This window comes from Anthonomus grandis, chromosome 5, assembly GCF_022605725.1.
Source record: "Anthonomus grandis grandis chromosome 5, icAntGran1.3, whole genome shotgun sequence".
In the NCBI taxonomy this organism is placed as follows: Eukaryota; Metazoa; Arthropoda; class Insecta; order Coleoptera; family Curculionidae; genus Anthonomus; species Anthonomus grandis.
This window is the reverse complement of record NC_065550.1, coordinates 9,491,126-9,514,057: the sequence shown is the minus strand read 5'-3', so window position 1 is coordinate 9,514,057 and position 22,932 is coordinate 9,491,126. Positions and strand designations below refer to the sequence as shown.

Genomic DNA, 22,932 nt, shown 5'->3' with positions numbered 1-22,932 from the left:
AAATTGCAAAACACAAATAAACCGAATTAATTTACATCGAAAAAAAAAACGACTTTTTTTTCACAAAATAGTTCTTACGGCATTGAAACAACCATTTTTTTTGAGGTTAACAAAAAATTCAAAAAGTTTTTATCTTTAATACAGCATGGGATGAATAAGTTTTTACGCTAATGGGCACCAAGATTCTATTATTATTTTATTGCGTCATAGGACTTCAAACTTTTTGAAAAGAAAAAAAAATCCGATATTGCAATTTAAAAAAAAAATTCTGTGAAAAATATTTGCATAACTGAAAAATTTTAATACGCATCATAAAGCGCATCTATCGGCAAATAATATCCAACCGAAGAAATTGTGATTTTTTTTTATTTAGTGACACACCATAAAAAAACTGATTACAGGTAGGTATTTCTTAAAATTTCGCAAAAATCAAAATATCTCGAAAACCGTAACACTTTCGTTAGAGCTATGTTGGATTATTCTGATTGGAAATTGTCCAATCTATTAGGAGTTTTCATTTGGACCACTATTTACGGGACACCCTGTATATTTTCTTAACTTTTTTAACAAAACTTTTTGAGAAATGTAAACAATTTTCGTCTCCTATCTAATAGTATGCAGCTAAATGGTAGATTTGCTTTATACTATTGGGTAGTGGGAAGGTGGTTAGGATTTAGTTAATTTGTTTGGCCGTCATTTTTCAGCAACTTATACAAAACATGAAAGTACAATTCACATTGATAGTTTCGGCTACAATCTTGATTCTATTAACATATCTCTCATGTTTCAAACTCATGCGATTAACGGCCTGATGGCATAATCGACCTGATGGAATACCTTAAGTTTTATTAAAAAAATGTGTGTGTTCCCTAACCAAATCTCTACATTATTTATTTTGCGTTTTTTTTCATTTTATATGTTTTCCAAACTTTTGAAAAACAAGTTGCTAATATAATGACAATTAAGTGTCATACATAAAAGTGAAATTCCAAAAATTATTGATCCATTCTCTTTACCCAAGAGTTCTCATGGCATGGTCGGAATATAATTATACAATCAGCAACATGGTTTTTCGTCGGGTTGACAGTATTTACACCGACTTCTCGGGGTTTGACAGAGTGAGCCATGGATATCTAATTTAGAATAGTATTCAATCGATGTGTATAAACTTCATACAAAATAAAAGGTGTTGCACGTCACAGGTTGTGGGATTAACGCGGTCTGGTAATACCAACTCACAAATCAAATGTAACGGGTCGATTACATTGAATTTTGAATTCCCGCGTGTTAAATTCGCTGTTCGTTAGTTGGCAATAGATGCGCAGCATTGATTTGGATACCGGCTGATTGATTTTTCGTCTTTTAGTTTTACGCATTTTGTTCTTGTGTTCAGAATGATTTTTTCTCTCCGTGATTAGTATACTTTATTTTAAGTTTAGAGTGTACGGTGTTACTCTTATTGACAAAATGTCAAAGCAGTTAAATAGTCGGTGTCAGGAGTTAGTTGCGTCGTTCTTGCAGTATTTTGAGAATGAACGGGATAATAAGGGCCCATTGCTTTCACTGAACGCTGTTAGAGAAGTAAGTTATTATTTATAAATATTTAGACAAAAATTTTATAATAAAATATACAAATATTTATTTCCTGCAGAGTATTGCAGAAGCTTTATTGTTGATATATCCATGCGGGAAATGAAGATGGATTTATTAAAAACACAGATCTTATTTTTTCCTCAAAGAGTCAAACAAGCGACTACTATGGTGAAATGAATCGGGAAAATTTTTGCTTTGGTTTGAAAAACAATTGTTAAAAAATTTAACTGGCCCATCATTAATAATTGTGGACAATGCCCCTTACCACAGCATGTGTAACGAAATTCAGGAACCCACTTTTATTGGCAACGTCAAAAACTAACCTAACTCGCCTAGACAGTCGTTTAATTGTTTGCAAGGTAAAAACTGACTAAACAATTAAAACCTAATGAAATGTCACGAAACGCGTCCTTTTTAAAGCCCGATGGAACAGTTTCGAAATATTTAGAATTCCTTTCATTGTTTTTTCCAAGAGAGACCAATAATTTTAGGAGAATACTGACAGTCAAAGCAAGCAAGTATACAAATTTTAGAAAACTAATATAAACTTTACTAAAAATACAGGGATTTACAATTATATAACCTAAATTGGGGCCAAAAGGGGGCCCTCAAACAAGATAAACTACTTTACTATAGATAAAAATATTAAAACAAACGTAAGTAGAACCTTAAATAAACCCTGCGAATCAACTTTAACTACCGAATACTAATAAACTAGTACAAAAACTAAGAGAATAATTAACGTATTTACATTTTCATCTTCGTTGTCGGATGTCGCTGAATACGGTACACCACGTCGTTGATTCCGGTGACCACATTGACTGGACCTTCCCAATTCTTCTGGAGCTTTGGTGACTTGCCCTTCGTCCTCCGTATAACCAGACTTTATCCCCAGGATTAAAACTGGTAGAATTTGCCTTTATGTCATAACGTGATTTCATTCTGTTACTTTCTAGATGAAGTTTATCCCGTACTTGTTCGTGAACAATTTGCAAACGCTCTTGTAAATGGTCGACGTACTCCTCAAGGGTTTCAGACATGGGGTCTCCCAGTAAGAATGTCCAAAGGTAAACGAAGACATCTTTTGCAGGGCTTTTTCCAGTTGACTTGTGGATAGAAGAACGATATGCCAATAGGAATGGTTGTATACAGGTATCTCAGTCGGTTTGCTTAAAGTGGTGGTAACACCATCCTCAAATAGGTTTCAAATGTGCGGTTAAATCTATCAACCATTCCATCAGACTGAGGGTGTAGGAGGGTTGTACGGGTCTTATTGATTCCCAGCAACTGGCATACTTGTTGGAATATTTGTGACTCAAAGGTCCTTCCTTGATCTGAATGTATCTCTCTGGGTACACCAAATTGACAAATCCAGTTCTGGAACAGCACTTTAGCTATTGTCGTTGTTTCTTGGTAAGGGATAACTGTCTTTTTTGGTAATGTCATTCAGTCGCCGAAAGTCTACACAAAATCTGGTGGATCCATCCTTTTTCTTCACTAGCATAACTGGAGATGTCCAAGGACTCTGGGTTCTATCACTCCTTGCGTCCTCATTTCTTGAAGCATTAAGATCTTGATTTTCTTCAAAAAGACGTCGGAATTTACTACAGTGGTCTATGGTAAGAATTCTTCTCTTCTTAAGAGCAGAAGATTCTTCAAATAGCTTTTGTAAACATGCAGAAAAAGGTCTGTTTGAATAACGACTTCTATCAGCATTTTTCATGACTGCTACTACTTCAGAGCATACGCCAATGTTCTCTCCTTATTTCAGGTGTTGATCATATCCTTTTAAATTTACCGTTCGCACCAAAACAGTAGATTTCTTGTCGTCTTCACGTCTTGGTTGGAAAAATTCCTTGACCATATACTTTGCAGCTTTCCATGGGCTTAATCAAAACAATTTCTCGCTCTTTTCCTCCAGTTATAGCATTAACCACCCCCTCTTGAATTTGTTGGTATGGTAATATCCTTGGATAACTTAACGCTTCTGGTATTTACTTTATCTTTATATAGGTGGTGCATAAAAATCTCTTCATTTCTCGTCAATATCCGGTTATATACATCCATTTTAAACTGCTGAGCATTCATAACATCTAATCCTAATATGACATCAACCATGATTTCTGCCACTAGTACTGGCTGTTGGAATGTTGTTAAGCCAATGGTGACTGTAGCTTCATGCAAGAATTGGAATCCTTTTTCCATCCGCAGACTCCAACATTAAATTTGGTGGTGCTAAAATCCTACAGTGAACTACGATGTTCCGCTTCACGATAGCATGACTTGATCCTATATCTACCACCATCTCACATTCACAGCCGCATATTTTTACCGGTACTACCAAGCTCTCTCCAGGATGTGGCAGACGGTTTAGTCTTATACGGGGGGCTTGGTAGCACCCAGCCAGCTTGCGCCCCATGAAGCTGACTAGTTGAAGTTTTCCTGGTTCCTTGGGTCTCGCAAAGGCTTGGGGCATTGATGTTTAAGGTGCCCCTCCTCATTGCAATCCAGCATTGGAATGGTCTTTTAGGCTTTCCTTACTAATAATAACTTAATCTTCTTTAGGCGGTCTTCGAGATCACTTTCCGAAGTTTTGATTTGTCTTATTCCTGTCTGCCTTCTAGTTGCTTGAAAAGCTGTCTCATGCTCTATTCCATGGGCCAAAGCTTCCGAAATACTTTTATGATGAGCCATCCTTAGAGCGTGGTTAGTATCTGGATCTCGAACTCTATAACAACTGATATATGGGAAAATACAATCACACATTCGGAAAAGACAGAATCAGATCAGTAGTAATACCTACTAAACAAAAAATATAATTTTCGTATTATTATTATATTATTTATATTTGTTAAAAAGCTTTTTGTTTCTTTGCGCCAAAAAAAAATTGGAAAAAAACATAAAATTTAGGCAAAATTATTAAACATTTATTCTTTAAACTAACGTGGGTGTTAATATTTATTATACTTTATTAATTTAAAACTTAACAATATTTTATAAATAAAGTGTTTTACCTGATTACCAGGTATAGAGAGATCAGGTGAATTTAGGCTAATAAAACAGATAATCAGAAATTCAAATCAAACAAAATTATAACTTACAATAATAATTATTACAACTTATAATTTCCTATTATCATAACATTTAGATACCTACATTTATTACAATCCGGCAACCGCCCTCTAAAGTAAGCAGCGAGACGGACGAAAATGCTTAAGCATTTCATTTAGTGGTTATATGATCTTAACTGTAAACCATTACAAATAAATTGCTTAGTTATTTAATCTGTTTCTATCCTTAGAGACTCGGGAGTGTTACGTGTCACTAAATTAACATTTGCGCCATATATTATGTAAGAGATTGTCAATGAGTTTATGTATGTTATATCCAATTTCCCATAATACCGGTCACCTCTAACAAAGTCATCCGGTCCATAGTTCTCATAAATAGTTTTTGAAATAAGCAATCTAACAAATTGGCGCAGTCGTTGGTAGGATCTGACAACGTTGCTAGAACACGAGTATTCTAACTCGTAACGGTGGATTCCTTCATCTTCTAATAGTAAAAGAACCATAAAGAATACCGAATAAGTATGACGTCCTCACTCACGACAAGCTACGCAAGGAACACTGGTGAAGCCCGTGGTAGTTAAATCGGAGTAGAGAACAAGACGATCAGCCAGATGATTGTCTTACTGCTCTTCGGACTGTTTCCAGTCATCTTCTGCCAATATTCTATAACACCAATCATTAATACCATTGGAATTTTCTTTCACGAATCAAAATTAAAAATGTCTAATAGCAAATGAACAATTCCTGTCTCTAAAGACTTCGAACTAAAAAAAAATACAATAGAAAATAATGACAAAATTAAACCACTGGTAAACACTCTCGATGAAGACGTACCTCGAATGTTACCCTTTAGGGCCGAAGTCCAAACTTACGTTAGTCTCCTTAGACAAATATCAAACTCCCTAAACCAAAAAACTCTTAATTATGGCTGACATACGCAAATACATTTTTGAGAAAAAGGCGGATTAATAAATGGTATCAATTTGGAAATCTATAACCGGTAATCTCGATGCTTCAGACGGAGAATACTTTAACGAATGGATAGACAAACTAACACATGACGAACATGAACTAGAAAATCAAATTTCAGTAATACGGAATTTTACCGCTACTATTCAAAAACTTGACGAGGAAACTTTTAATAAAGACATAGAAGAGATTAGGAATTAATAGATATTTCTGATCAGCTTAAATACTACTCATTCCAAATTGCAGTTTTAAACATTTGTGAATCATTAATGAAGAGCTATTCATTCATTGAAAATCTCAATGCCATAAATGCAATTACTTTTGCAAAATTAATAATACTACATAGCTCAATACCGTAGGACTTAATTGAATCTCTAAAATACATATCTGCCTTGTCGAAAAGTCGTATTTAAATATGCTTTCTTTTTAGCTCTTATAGCAGGGTCATCAGAGTGTGAAGTTCTTTGAAAAATTCCCAATGATTCGGATTTTTAGTTGCTTTGAATGTATTAAGAGCTTTATTGTGTAATTTTATTATGAGACGAATTATGTGATCCAGGGTGCGTATGGCCTAGTTTTCCCCTTTACAGTAACTAGAGGCGCATGCTTGTTAAAAAGACAAATTATATTAGAAGTTAAAAACTCTACCTCACCGTTAACATTATCCAATTCATAATAAATCTGCCAGGGAATGTTTTCGAGATCACTTTGAAATAGTACAGTATCGATAGAAATAAGTCGTTAGAACATTGAAAGGCTAGAATTAGTAAATAACAACTTTGTTTGAGTTCAACATGCGCACAGGGGCAAGGGGAGTCTTTTGTTTACAAACATATTCATTGATTCTCTGTTGTCAAGTTTACATGCATTTTGAAAAGAGAAAATTTTCAACTATATATCAACTTATATAATGTTAATTTAAAAAGTAGAAAGAGATATATGTTATTCTAAGCGCAAAAATAACATATTCAAAGCAAAAAAAAATATTATTACTCCTAAAACCGCCTCTAAAAAATTTGAAATCGCGGTTATTTCTAAGTCTACTTTTGGCTGATCAAAACTAGAAAGTAATTTGGTAGTTGTGTCAATAATTGGTTCCACATTATCAGGATGGATGGCACAACTCAGAGTGCCACAAATTTGATCATCTGATCCCTTGCTATTAAGGCAATCAGCGCAAAAGAATCGAACGAAAGATCTTTCTTTCAGGATAAGAACCTTTATTTCAGTGACTCTTGCACCTGAGTAGTTCCTGCAGATAAGTTGCCAACATCGGTCACTAGGAAAACCGAAACCGCACACAATCCAGTTGACATTTGGAACAAGTTCTCATTTTTAGGCTTTAAAAGAAATTTAAGTGAAGCAGTATTTTAACGTTAACGCTAACGCTACTTTTCGGTAACTCACTAACGGTCAAAATTTATCGACATGCGACACGATACAATGGAATCAAGAATTTTCTGAACACTAGAGCTTAAAATTTTTGTTCAATACAATGCTATTGTTGTTTGTATAAATCGCTTTTACGCGAAAACTCTGATTATGATCTCTGATGAAAGATTATGTGTTGTAATCACTTGTATCACGTAGTTTGTCATTGAACAAAATTTTTGATACACGGCACAACTTTATTAGCCTTATATAGCACATGAAAACAGTAAAAGAAACGCACAGAGATTTAGAACACGTCGTCATCCGAATAGGTCTGTTTAAAATCATAATGTAAACGTTGATTTAATTCAAACTTGCGCTACTCCTACTTCGGTGTTTCATTAGTCGGAGTTATGCTACACTGCAGCTTGGTGGGACTGAAGCAAGTGAGGGGAAGTTGCAATTAACAGAAGTGTTGCGTCGCATTTGGCGAAAGTTGTAATAAATGGGAGTTGCCAGAAACGAGATTTTACTGGAGTTACAAAATAAATAAGAAGTTTTTCCAATACGTTTTCAATTTTTGTAGTTTTTTAATCACATTATTCATCAAATGTTATAAAAATGCTACCAAAGGTAATAAGTCTTCTTTGAGAAATATTTTTTTATGACCTGCAAATGCAATTTTTTATGTGAAATTTTATAATATCTGAACAAAAACATATATGATGTTTCATTTAAATTGCTGCAGTTGGCATCTACGGTATAACTGGAAATGTGAAAACTTCGAAATATTTTAGTTGTACGTCAAATTCTCTATAATCCATTGATGGTGTTCCCAGAGAGCCACCCTGTAATAGCAACAAGAGTTTTTTGAGAGGAGAAACTTTAATTAATATTTACAATATTAAAGCAGAAACATCGTCAGTAAATCAGGAGGCAGACCATTGTGATTTTTTTACCTTTATTTCCAGTGTTTCAATATTACAAACAAAAATCAACTAGCCAAACAGCAAATTACTAATATAAAAAAAATATTGAATTATATATGGTTAGAGAGGATTCTACCTTACTATAAAAAACATGTTTTAAGACAAAAAAATTAATACACCAAGAATAGTTTCTATCTGTTTATCCCTTAAAAAAAATAGATCAGTCACAAGCCATACTAAAACAAGAAACACTACCTATAAAAAGACAAAATATAATAATAGTTGATAACCATTTCAATGCAAAAAATTTATAATAAATCTCATGTTTTCACGCCAATTTTGCACTTTACACTCAATAATGTTATTACACTAATTTATATTAAATTAAAAATTATATTAATAATCACCCGTGTGAACACATAAAAAAGGAAATCTAAGAGACTGTATAATAAATAATTATTCAGGACCTTATAATTATGTGGTTCTTTTAAGAAAAATATTTTTCGAGCACAAGAAAGACTGAAATGCCATGTAGTTCAATATACAAGAAAAAGTAATAATTTTAAATACAAGCAATTTGGATTAGAAGATCCTGAATAAATGAATGATAAATACCCTAAATATTTTTTAATTGTTAGACCTCTTTATACATTTCAAGCACATGCCTTTTGTAGGAATCTTTCTTTGGCCAAATTTCTGCAGCAAGGGCATTCAGGGGGCTGTCTACATTAGGTTCACCTGTAAATAACATTATAGCAATAATAAAAAATTAAAATACCTAAAATATATAAGTAGCTAATATATACAGGGTGACCCAAAAGTAATGGGACATAGCACAACAGTACAGTGGCGGCTGGTGACTTTAGGAAGAGGTGAAGCGCAAAACCCAGAATATACCATAAGCAGCAAAAACAAAATTTTATTATGCAAATTGGGTCATATAACGGCAACATTTTATAAAAAAAATTCCCGAACGCGATGGAATTTACTTCCGATAAACAAGAACTAAGTCAATAGAATAAGAACCTTGCTGGCAGCGGCATGCATACGCCGCGCCGTTCTGTAAATTACCCCGCGTGTTTGTCCGTCCGTTGCCATAGCAACCGTCGTAAGCGCGGGGAGAGGTGTTGCAGCGGATTATTGTTTCTGCTAATTGTGCTGCATTGACACATGCGGTGGCGGTCGCCGCTGCTCTTATGAGAATATGTTTAGCACGCTCGGGTTTCTGAATACTTTTACAAATATATTCTTTATAGGATTACACTTATTTTGATAAATCAGATAAAATAAAGAATTAATTTGTTATAAAATATAAAACAAACTAAATTGTAAACGTAAAGATGTCGATTTTAAAACTCTTAAATTTTTTAAAATTTGTGGTGAAGCGGCGCTTCACCCGCGTCCCCTGACGAGCCGCTACTGCAACAGTAGATTCTTTACGTCAAAATAATGTGATTGAGGTCAACTTGCCTTATCCTAACTTTAATAGTAACTGAAATTCAGGGTGTCAAAGTATTATTTGATTTATCGTTTTTTTCTCATAGGTCCTGAACCAATTGACATACTGACCTGAAATTTAAAACATATGAGTCTTTTAAAAAGAAAAATAATATTTCGTATACAGTTTTCGAGTTTTCGGTAGAGGGCGCTCGTTGCGTTAGTTTTTACTTTTTTAGAACCCTAAATTTTTTTTCAGCTCCGCATATCGGTTTAAAAAGTATCAAAATAAATCCTTTTTTAATTTTGCATAAAAAACGTAAACCTTATTAAAGTCGCTAGGAGCAACCATTTTCGACATAAACACCATTTTTCAAAAAATATTTTTAAAATAATATTTATTTACTACTTTATTTAAATCGCATCTTTGGCAGTTGGCGTTGGAGACAAGTGTTTGTATTATTTATGTCAAACTTTTTGAATGTCATATAAAACTTTTAAAATGAGTAGAAAAGTTTTTTTCCCAAGTTTAATAATTTTAAGTAATGCCTAGGCATACTTAAAATTATTTACTAATTTGGATGCGTGATATGCTGTTTTAACGCGCAAGTAAATTTTAATGGACGGCATGCAAGACGCAGGTATCAGGAAATATTTTCTGATAAACAACAACCAAACCATAAATTATTCCAAAGATTTTATAGCCGACTAGGAGAAACTGGATCATTTCGGCCAAAAATGCCTATTTTGGGCCGCCCAAAAAATTATTCCCAAGAACAGGAAGAAGAAATTTTAGTTAGTATAAGGCTACATTTACTAGACGCGGCGTATTTAACTTTAGAAATGCTCATATGTGGGATACTGAAAACCTCCATTCAGTTGTCAGTCGTCATTTCCAGCATAAATTTAAAGTTAACATTTGGTGTGGTATTATTGGAAACCATATAATAGGCCACTATGAACTACCACCTAATTTGAACGGAGACTCGTACTTTAATTTCTTACGAAATGAACTTGGAGGTCTTTTAGAAGATATACCATTAAATGTTAGGCAGTACATGTATTTTATGCAAGATGGGACGCCAGTGCATTTTTACCTTGACGAATAATATCCCGAACGTTGTATTAGCCGTGGAGAAGCTTTGCTTTTGCCTGCGCGTAGTCCAGACTTAAACCCCATGGAGTTCCGTATTTGGGGATATTTAAAATCCATTATTTATGATAGTCCTATAAAGAATCTAAATAAACTAGATGTAAAAATTGTAAATTCTGTAAATATATTAAAAAAATAATGAGGATCTTCTTCTCTTTAAAATGCGGCAGTCATTTGTTAAACGTTTCAAAATGCATTGAAGTTAATGGAGGGCATTTTGAACAGTTGTTATAATAGCATTATTTGTATTTTTCTTTGTTTATTACTGTTTTTGGTATATTCGTTTAAATATAAAATATAAAAAAAATAAATCAATATCATTTACTTTGGTTATGACATAAATGATATAAATGTAATATTTTTTTTATATACTAACTATTCTAATTTTACATAAATATCAATAATCTTAGGTATTAATTTTATTTTATTTAGGATTGCATTGCTAAAAATCTAGTAAATTTAAGTCATTCACATATTATGAAAACCTGAGTGTGATTCCAAAAATCTCATCCATTATTCTCTAAGAAACCAACATACAAAATTGACAAAAAACAAAGAAAAACACAAAGTCACAGTCTTACAACATGTAATTAAACGGGCTACACGTGTTTCGCTCTAGTTTGAGCATCATCAGGCCTTTAGAAGCCATCCACTGTGAATCCAACCTGTACTGTGAAGTGTGTGGATGGCTTCTAAAGGCCTGATGCTCTAACTAGAGCGAACACGTGTAGCCCGTTTAATTACATGTTGTGAGACCGTGACTTTGTGTTTTTCTTTGTTTTTTGTCAACTGAGTGTGATTATTGCCGAAATGGTTGCTCCTAGCGACTTTGAGAAGGTATACATTTTTTATGTAATATTAAAAAAGGAAATTATTTTGTTAGAGGATTTAAAAAAGTAAAAACTAACGCAACGAGCACCCTCTACCGAAAACACAAAAACTGTATATGAAATTTTATTTTGCTTTTTAAAAGACTTGTATGTTCTAAATTTCTTGTCAGTATGTCATTTGGTTCAGGACCTATGAGAAAAAAACGATAAATCAAATAATACTTTGACACCCTGTATTTCAGTTACTATTAAAGTTAGGATAAGGCAAGTTGGCCTCAATGACATTATTTTGACGTAAGGAATCTACTGTTGTTCTATGTCCCAGTACTTTCGGGACACCCTGTATAGCTTAATTTCATATTAACTGAGGCCCTAATATTATAAAAAACTATTTACTTGAATGAAAAAGAAAACTTGCAAATAGAAAATTTTTAGGCATATAAACTGAAGGCAACCATCATTTACCACCCAAATGGAGTTAAATTATTCTTGAGGTAAAAAATAAAGATTGTATCTACAAAAAACTAAAAGTGCAACTTTCCACAACATTTGAGACATAATTGTGACCATTATTTAAAATGTATTTTTTTTTGTGCAAGTTACAATATTGATAAGATTTCTGGGAGGAGGTGAATTTTAGGATACATGGCTATTCTACAGATGCATAAGGTCTTATTTTAATATCAAGAATAGGTCTCTCAAATATACAATTTTGTAACACTTTGTAGGTAGATATTTGCAAGTTTTCTATCAGTCAGAAATAAAAAACATGCATTTATCTAATATAACCCATTCATTGATTTTTACAGAGAAAACTGTCAATAAATTAATGTCAATAAATGTTTTCATATGAGCTTTTATTAATCATCATCTGTTGCTGCCATTACATTTTTAAACCTGAAGTTACATCTACATCTTATACAAGGTGTTATAAAATTCTATGCAAATATTTTAGGAGCATATTTTTGGAGTCAAAATAAGACTTTTTCCTATAAACATGTGTTCTAAAATGCACTTCCTCAGAGCTACAGCCTGTGCCTACAAATTGCTTGAAGAAAATTGATTATTTGAAACTGTGACATACCATATCAAATGTCCTGAAAATTTGCAAGTCCCGTTTTTGGTGCTTTTGAAATTTTCGATCCCAAAAATGGTGTAAGCCCAATTTTAGGAGAGGATTCAGGGGGAGTTACCCTCCTAATAGCCCCCATCTTGTGTTTCTAATAAAAAATTTTAAAAGCTAACAACACCATCTTGTCATAAAAAAATCTAAAATTTTTGTCTTTTGCATTTTTTTCAATCTAAAATGTATTAACAATATAAAAATAATAATGTAATAACATAACATAACTTAATTTATCATAGGAAATGCTGGAAAGGCCTCCACTTGCTGTGATACAACCCTCCACTCTCCTGATAGAAAAAAAATTATTTTCTTCAAGCAATTTGTAACTCTGAGGAAGGCATTTCAGGACATATGTTCATAGAAAAAATGTTATTTTGACTCCAACAACAATATTAAAATATTTGCACCCAATATTTTTACTCCCTGTATAAGTACCCTATCAACACAGGTCATTTTGATGCTATTAAACAAATCAATAATAATCTGCATATATCACAGAAAACATGAGGAATTTCTAACATGTAGAATTTTCTGGTTCAACATAGAATAAAGAGTATTTTACTCATTTTTGTATAATGCTAAATTTATACAACTTTCATTAATGCATCTCTCATAATTTAATACATAATATCACAAAGCATTACTTTAGTAAGGGTTTATACAACTTTTTGTCAACCTTATAAGGTGTAAATAACTATTACAAGTTATGAAAATGACAATATATAAATGGGTATATTTACTCATTCCTGCGTTAGCTCTTATGAGTTACACATTCTGGGATATGCATTAAGAAGTTGTATAAACTGAAAATGCTGGATCACACATGGATGTAAGTAATGGTGCCAGATTGGGCAACAAGAGAAGTTTTGTTTAAATCTAAAAGTTGCCTTTAAACATAAAGTTAATAAAGATTACAAATAGAGGAAGTCTTTATCTCGAAGAAAAATGCATGTAGGTCACTTAGGTAAATGTATTATGCATTTCGGCTGTGTAAACAGCCATCATCAGATACAGAATATTACAAAAAACATATACGTTCACCAAATAAAACAAAAATTATCCGTTGAAGAGTAACCCAAGAATGGGTAATTTTTGTTTTATTTGGTGAATGTATATGTTTTTTTGTAATGTTCTGTATCTGATGATGGCTGGTTACACAGCCAAAATGCAGAATACATTTACCTAAGTGACCTACATGCATTTTTCTTGGAGATAAAGACTTCTCCTATTTGTAATCTTTATATACACATTCTCCTACAAAATATGGACTTCTATTCAACTATAAAGATAATAGATTGTAATTATATTAAATATGTTAGATTGGGATTTACTCTTTATGTCCTTGGCTAACTATTTAGATTTCTTAATATGTATGTCAGGGGGGTTAGATATTCTGGTTTAATTCAAACAAGGTATTGACTCTTAGGTGTTTAGATAAGTTTCAATAATGATATAAAGTGAAAATTATAAAAAAATTGTTTAGACATAATATATTCACACATATGAAAAGAAAAATGCAAGACAAATTTAAGACTGAATTCTGCATAGTTGAATGATTCATAAGAAGCATCCAATTCAAAACTTTGTGAGCATCACTTTTTTTTAAAATATTTCTTAACTACCAAATGAAATTTCTAAACTCAAAACACAAAGAAAACTGTGATGGAGAAATATATAACCAGCAGAGCACTTGTGATTTGTGTCACAAAATACCTATCAGCTTTCATACAGAATGGTAATTTATTATTTTTAAAAATTTAAACCTTTAGTGTGAAATCATCCTATATATTCAACCATATATGTTAAAAAAATTATAAGCTGCTTTGCTAAAATGGCTATATTATGCAAAATACTTACCAAGTAAGGCTTGAATTGACAATAAAATAGTTCTGACATCATACAATGCTGACCATTTATCCTTCAAAATATCCAAACAAATATTTCCACTAGTATCAACATTTGGATGGAAACAAGGTGTAATGAACTTGACTACTGGGGCTGTGTAAGGGTATGAATTGGGAAACTGAAAGCTCAATTTAAATTTAAGGTCCTCATAAACTGAGTCTTTAGGTCCCGCAATGGTTCCTATCCAGTTGAAAAGATTTTCTCCTTCTGGAAAGGCTGAAATGCTCTTATCTTGTGACATCATGAGGGTCATTAATTCTTTGTGTAACCTGCATAAAAAAATTGTGGTTTTAGGCATTAGACATTTTAAAGGGGATTAAGAGCATATGATTTTTCAATGCATTAATCATCAATGATTATGGCTGTAACATGATTCCATTTGCCACAGTAATGACAATTTTCCATGCAAAGGATAAGGAGAAAACCACTTTAAATACGATTAATAGTTTAAAACAGTCACAAATTCCGCAAATAAAGCAAAAAATGCTGTCTTACCTCTTTGTCACTGCATGACCATCGTTTTGGGGCCGTTTTGTTACTTCACTTTCTTTGGAAGGGCTGTTCGCCTGTTGTTCAAAGAAGGGGTTGACGTTTTGTGCCATTTCGTGACAAAAAATTATTTTAATACCCAAATTCTATTATGTACCAAAGGTATTCCGAAAAATTGATCAAAAAAACCTTCTCGATCGAAAAGTTCGTTAAAATATGATTGATTGACATCTGCCAAATGCAAAGCAAAAAAATTTATTTGAACTGACCAATGAAATTAGACCAATACAAAATCTATCTGTACTGTAGCAACCTTATATACTATAACTTTAAAATAATGTCTGGTATAGAGAATTGTAGCAACACACATTCTTCGCTTTAATCGAGTAAAACTAATAAAATATATAATAGCACAACTATAGCTACACAAATTTTTAAAATTAGGTAAATCATAAGGTTTCGCTGATTTTTAGAGGAGCCCAACCGATTAAAACCATTAAAGGTTTTACGTTTAGTTTACAGATCCTAAGAAATTTCGTAAAATAGGACCTTAAAGTCAGCAATAAAATAAGTTTGAAAGCGCAAATATCAAGATTATACCACATCGTAATGTAATTTAATAGTAAAAAGGCCCTAGTTATTTCTGTATGCACGAATATTGATGTTATTATAGTCGCATAAGCCATGAATTGGAGGTCTGGAGGAATCGCGGAAGCGATCCTTGACGAAACTGATGATCAAATAACTATGGTCAACTACGCATACGCGATTTAAACCATGTTTGGGATTCGTACTTCTTCGCGAAAGGGTTTTGAAATATTGTAATTTTAAATTTGAATGCTGTCAGATACATATAAAACTTAATAGTTATTCTAAAAATATACATACATAGATTAATAATCAATAGTTATATAGAACGTGGTAAGCCTATCCATTTTTTAAATTATGTGTCTATATTTCTAACCGATGTTATTTTGCTACAAAAATAAGCGAATTTGTGGAATTTAATTCCAGTGCTTGTAACATCCATGAAATCCAACAACACACTGTATTGTATTAATCTAAATAATAAACAAATACGAACAACAACAATAACCAACATTTAAATAGTACATTTTAGCGACGAGAAACGAAACCACTATGAGTAAATTCAGAGAAACTTTAGCAAACTTTAAACATCAACTTAGTGCCATTGAAAGTTTTAACGTACACACAGGAAATGTTGGTTTAAAGTGGCAGAAATGGATCAGAAGATTCGACAATTTATTCAGAATAGGATACAGATTCAATAACAATCTCATTTCACAGAACTTCTATTTTTGAAAGATCTTTTAGTCACAACATAATGAATTTTTATAATAAAATACCTGTTCATATAAAATCTTCACCACAGTTTTAAAAAACATGTTATGAGTTTATATTGATCGATTTGTATAATATATCATATAGGATATTGATGTAGTTCAATAGTTGCATTTAAAGTTTGTTAATATTTGGGGGTATAAGTGGAATGAGATGGTTGCTGTTAAAGTCCAGTTCAGAGATCTATTAGAATCTTTGATGTGTCGCAGATGCCGCACTAACTAGTTCGTGCGCCTATGTCATATTTATTGTCGCATGATATATATGTTTAAATGGCAAAATTTTATATTGTGTATCTAGGAAATCATTTTAAATATACGTAAAACCCCATGTTTTATACTATTTTTTATTTTTCTTTCAAAAATGTAAATTTTTAGAAAGAAAATATCACAAGAAAATAATATCAAAAAATTGACCGCGGACTAAAATCCAAGCATCTTACAAAATATTTTAAACACTTCCAGCACGCACAGACTTGTCACCTCTTTTTAGCCAGTCTATTAAACAAGGATAAAACACCTGCGTTCTGGCGATTCCTACTTTAGGCTGTGCAAGTGATTGTGTATCTCTCTCTATCCCACTAATTTTAAGAATTATGGGGCCGTACCCAAATAAATTTTTGGGCAGTTTTTGTATTACTTTCGACGTGTTTTTAAAGAGATCTTTAAGGATGGGTCTATCGCCTTTAAAATAGTTGTTGGATGGGTCTATCACCTTTAATAGTTGGGAGGGGGGCCATGTGAGGTTATTATTTGATGTGTTTTGCCGGTTATGCTTTTTACAGGTTTATGAAAGTAAAGAATTTAGAATTTGGCCTGTATTCGTCTCAATTTTTTGCAGTTTTTACTGTGAGGAAGTATGTTTTTTTATTTGTGTTTGTGGATTTGTTTTGGTATTATACCTAAAGACCTTAAAATGTTTCGACCCTCGGAAAATAGGCATGAAAATTTGGTAAATGAAGAGGAAAGTGTGTGCGAGCTTATGGAGACCGTGGGTGTACAAGAAAGACAATAACATTTGTGATAAAAATAATAAGAGTGATGTGGACATTGATTTAGACTTACATAGTTCTGATAGTTCATTTTCTAGTGTTGAGGAAGCAAAGAGAAGCAAGGGAAGTAGAAGCTACAGAGGAAATCAAGCAGTTTTAAAACGTAATTGTTTAAGTACAGACGCAAAACAAATTCATCTAAATATCTATAACAATCTAAGGAATGATCCTCAGTTCACAAATGATTGTAGTGCTTTGCAAAAAACAGCATTTTTAACAGGGGTTCCCTATAGTACAATATGCCTGTAAAATAAAAGGATTAAAGGCAGAATAAAAAGAAAAGATGCAGGACAATCAAGGGACTTGACACGGATATTGCCAAATTGCTAAGGAAAGGTGTGTATTCTAAATACAAAAGCAATAAAGTTCTGACCATAGAGACACCTTATCGGCAAGGGACAAACATTTCTCAGTCTCAACCTTGCGGAGATACCTGATAAAACTTGGATTTAAGCTTAAGATGGTTAACAGAAGAGCTGCTGTAATGGAATTGTCAGGTGGTGTATAGAATATTTGAGAAAAATTTAAAAAATTTGGGAGGAAGAAAGATCCACATATTATTTAGCCGAAACAAGGTATGATACATTTATGATTTGCATTCTCTGGGAAAAAGTCCCTTTTTTGCCATAGTAAGAAAACCATATTTTTATTAATAAAAGAAGTTTAAAAATTTTGTTTTTTACAGCTTACTGCCCCTGTTTGTCCTTTAGTGACACAATAAAGACTGCTTCTTCCACCATTCTCTGGAAAATCTCTTTTTTGCTTTAGTAAGAAAAACACAAAAACAAAACAAATCACAGAATTTAGAAAATTGTATTAACTTTTTGGGCCAGACCCAAAAGAGTGGTTAAATTTATAAAAGTATTTAGTATCCTCACTGTAGTTTTAGGATCCAGTATACTTAAAATGTAGTGTTTTGTATAAGATTTTTAGTTTTTAGCATAAGTATTTATTTTTGTTAATTTTTATCTAATTTCTCCTAATATGCATAATAACTAAATACGAGGCAAACAAATTAATAAATATTACATTCAGGATGTAAAGTATGTTTTTTTATAAGTAAAATTTGGGTCTTTTAAACGCATAAAGTATAGACAGCTAGATGATTTTTAATGTAAAAGTTTATTTTAAAAAATATACTTCCAATTTTCTTACTACATAATTACTTTTTATCAAAAGAAGTTGGTACTAAATATAGAGATGGGGGTTTTCATGAGTATGTTATTATAATAATATATCATAATATGTATTAATTAAACAAAAACTATAATAAAGGACATTGAATATGGCAGCCAAAATCCCCATTAATAATCACCACCATGTAAAAATAAATCTCAATTCCCAAAAAAAGAAAATATATAAAATTTGAAAACGTTTTACACTTTTGTGTCAAAAAGTAAAAATTTAACGCCTTAATCCACAGAATAAATGGGCCTAAGTAATTCGTATCACCTATTCTCTCATCACTTATTATAAGGGACTGATGGCGCTAAAAACTAAACTTATTAAATTAAAATTTTTGGTTAAACTCATTTTACGTACTTAAATCTTATATTTAAATTAAATATTATCTTGCTATTAACTATCCTAAATTTCTAACTTAATAAAACTAAACCCAAAAATCCCGAATAATAAAGTTTTAAATACAAATAAATTTTAAGGCCGGACCTATGTAACTTTTCACGCTTGAGTGGCTGTGACTAAGGTCAGGCGTTTAACAAAATAGTACGTGGGCGCATGTAGTCAAATTTTACGAATCAAGTGTATAAATTCTTAAAAAAATGCTTAAAACATTTATTTATTTAATGAAATGATTAAATATCGCTTAGACTATTACTTTATGACTCTTTCCACATAAAATTTAAAAATTAAGGATTTTGTGTTACTTTTTGGAGATACCATCTACAAAATTACGTACGCGGTTCATAATGTCTAAGAAGCAATGCTTGAACCCTTTGTATGAGAAAAGGATATAACAAAGAATCCCTTAAAATTTCCCATACCGTCTTGTCCATACCAATTTTTCGTGTACTTGTGGTCGGATTCTCTTCGACTGCATGTAGGACAACCTCTTCAACTGCCGGTGTCCTAACTGTACGGGGCCTTCTCTCGGCAGAATTAGCCTTAAAACTCCCAGATTCAGTCAGACGACGATGAATGTTTATAAATATTCTTCTATCTGGGACAGCGCGATTAGGATACCTTTCTTGATACAAACGCCGCGCCTCCATAGCAGTACCATTGGCAAGTCCATATAGGAAATGCATTTGCGTCATTTCCAAATTAGAATAATCTGCCATTTTTTAACTAGTACAATTCACGTTTTAAGATCCAAAGGGTACTAAAAACAAACTGTCAAGAATAATCACTAACGCAAGTATCATAATGTTTAAAACAACAAAAAACAATTTCTGGCAACAAGCAAAGCTAACTTGATTAATTTCCATAATTTTTAAAGATGCATTTTATGCATAAAAGACGTTTTTTTAATTAACGATTACACCCAAACGGTAAGATTTACGGCAAAAGTCATGGAGGAATTTTTTGTTTATAATTGATTGATAATTAAGATAAAATCATAATTTTTTTCGTAAGTCAATGGCGTAGTATTTTTTTTGTAAAATTGTATTAAAAATTTATCATAGCTACGCCACTGGTTGCTAAAAAAAAGTAGGTGAACATCTAAAAAATGTGTTTTTATGCCATAATATTCTGTGCCAAAATTCAGTTCAATATTTTAAACCGTATTTGAAAAATTTATTAAAAACGAAAAAAAAATTAAACTTTAACACCCTGTATCTTAAAAACTAAGCATTTTAGGACCCATGTTTATATGAACTTTTCGACTTAAAATCGGTCCAGGAATGTCCCTTTTAAATTATGACATACCTTTAAGTAACACCCTGTATATAATTTCTGAATTGAATTTTTGGTTGTTATGTGTAATTTTATAAATATTTTTATATTGTTCAAAATATCTTAAATTATTTAGTGGCGATACTCCCAGCTCCCTGTATAAAGTTACGTTTGCATTTGAAATTGAAATTATCAAAACAGTGGGCTGCCAAGCCAATTGTGCATATAGGTCTCCAGTCATGCCCCACCGGGGGTTACCAGAGCCCAACGGCCTTAGAAAAAACCGATAAGGCTCTCTGGTCTAAAGGACTTAAAGTCACTCGGTACACTGAAGGTGTTACCGAAGTATTTGAACCTGGCGCGCGTGAGTGCTGGGCACTCCCCGACCACATGGTCAACAGTTTCATCCTCCTCACAGCACCACCGGCATTCCGGGTTGTCTACAATACCAATGGTATGGAGATAGCTTTTTACGTGCCAGTGTCTGGTTAAAAGACCTGTCACTAGCCGAATTTTGTGTCTTTTTAGGCGTAGTAGATTTTTGGTGAGACAGGCAGAGGGCCATTTATGTGGGCTTTAGCCTGTCTCATACCAGGGCACTCAGTCCATCTTCGGTGGGTCCACTCGTCCAGCAGACCCTTCATTGACGCGACCGCTATGCATTTGGCGATACCAATTATGGGTTCCAACCCCATCGGCACATTCGCGGATCCCAGTCTGGCAAGAGAGTCCGCTTCCTCATTACCTGCATGGCCTGCGTGGCCAGGTACCCAGACGAGCTGGACCCTGCAGCCAACCTGCACTAGTTTTTTCAGGACTTTTATGCACTCTAGTACAAGCTCGGAGCTTACCTTTACGGCCGTGATAGCCTTAATGGCAGCTCTGCTGTCCGAGCATATTGATAGGACTGTATTGCGATGTCCGCAGCTTAGGATTTTCTATGAGCATTAATCGATTATAACTAAACAATATTTTTAAAATCTTATTTTGTAGAAGTTGAGCTCTTTAAACTCCGTTAATCCACATGTGCCCCACACAGGAATTAGGTATCAAAAGTGTGATAAAAAATGAGAGTTGTAAATATTTAATTTATTTTTGTAGGATAAGTAATATCTGCATTTGTATTTAGCTGCCACCATGGGTAATAATTTATTATAAATGTGTGAAATAATTTTCGTTTAGTTTAAATGTTCATCTGTAAGTAGACCTAGGTATTTAAAAAAACTGACTTTTTGCAAATTGTTATTATAACGAATAGCATTTATTTGGATTTAAAAACATTGATTTTTAGTTTATTATTTAATAACCAGTATGAATAAAGTCGAATTTTAAAGTAAAGTCAGAATTTATTTGTTCTTCTAAGACACCTACCCTCTCTCCAACATACAATAAAACCGTGTCATCAGCAAATGTATAATAATTTGCTCTAAGACCTGCAGCTTTTAAGCTAAGAACGTTAAAAATGTCACCCCTAAAACCCATATTTTTTAACTTTTCTAGTAAGATATCAAAGTTTACTACGTCGAAAGCCTTTTTTAAATCAATGAATACCGCAATTACAATTTTTTTGTTATCTAGCTCTGTGAAAATTTTATTAACAAGGTCCATTGTTGTACTTAAAGTATTACTATATTGTATGAACGCATACTGATATTTATCGTTTTCTATATACTTATCCATATATGACAACATTATCTTTTTTATCACCTTTTCGATAATTTTGGAAAAAACACTTACAGAAGCAATAGGCCTATAAGCTAACATAGAAGTTTTAGAACCGGATTTATATAAAGCACTGGAAACCACACCTTTTTTCTTCTCTGGTTTTGTCAACAAGTTTACCTTTATTTAGTAATTAATTGTTTTATTTAGTTATCTTTAATTTAAGTATGTTCAAAAAGTTTTGTCTCTTGTGTTTAATTTTGTTCATTGTTTTGTCAATTTTTGAAATTGTATTTTTGTTTTGTTTTTTTTAGCTTGTAGGATGCTTGTACACAAGATTATTCTTACGTAATATAGCACATTTTCTTTCTTTCTTTCTTTCTTTCTATTGGTTACCTGGTTCTTTTTAAGACGAAATTCTACAGATAAGAGGTTATCATTTCTATTGTCACATAATTTTTTGTAAGGTTATCTCGCTCTTTTATTAGTTGAAAAAGTTCATAGTTAAACCAGGTGTTACCTTCATGACCGTTAATTTTTCTTTCATATTGAACTTCTTGTTTACACTGGTTTACAAGTTCAATAAGGTGTTGAGAATTACATATTTTTAGGTTTACAATTTTATTTTTAAACAGCTCTTTGAATTTATTACAGTTAATGGAAGTGAACACATGTATAACTTTTGGGCGGACCTATTTCAAGTTTTCTTTAATTATTATAATGAGCTTCTGGTGATCAGACAAAGGGTTAGAATCTACATTTACTATACATTGGACAATTAGATTTTGATCTGTTATTAACATGGTCAATTACTTGACTTTGGAATATTTGATACTCTTGTAGCAAACTTATCACTAATTTTATTACGAATATAAAAATTGTTAAGGTTTAGGAAACTTACTAATTACTAATTACTGATGACTGTGATATTATTTGCTAAAAGGTCTACATTAAAGTCACCCACAATAACGTGTTTATTTGGATATTTATTCATAAGATTTTCCATAGACTTAACTAAAACATCATTAAAAAGATTACAAAATGGGGAAGTCTTTATCTCCAAGAAAAATGCATGTAGGTCACTTAGGTAAATGTATTACGCATTTCGGCTGTGTAAACAGCCATCAC

The 22,932-nt window shown here is 32.4% G+C and overlaps 1 protein-coding gene across 1 annotated transcript; it reads right to left on the bottom strand.

The window, feature by feature from the left end:
- Positions 1 to 8,306: 8,306 nt before the first annotated feature.
- On the bottom strand, positions 8,307 to 15,107 carry LOC126736477 (probable ubiquitin-conjugating enzyme E2 C). Its single transcript, XM_050440860.1, has 3 exons — positions 14,880 to 15,107; positions 14,337 to 14,653; positions 8,307 to 8,671 (listed from the first exon to the last, which is right to left on the bottom strand). The coding sequence occupies exons 1-3, from the start codon at positions 14,984 to 14,986 to the stop codon at positions 8,568 to 8,570; spliced, it is 528 nt and encodes a 175-aa protein (XP_050296817.1). The 5' UTR covers positions 14,987 to 15,107; the 3' UTR covers positions 8,307 to 8,567.
- Positions 15,108 to 22,932: the final 7,825 nt, after the last annotated feature.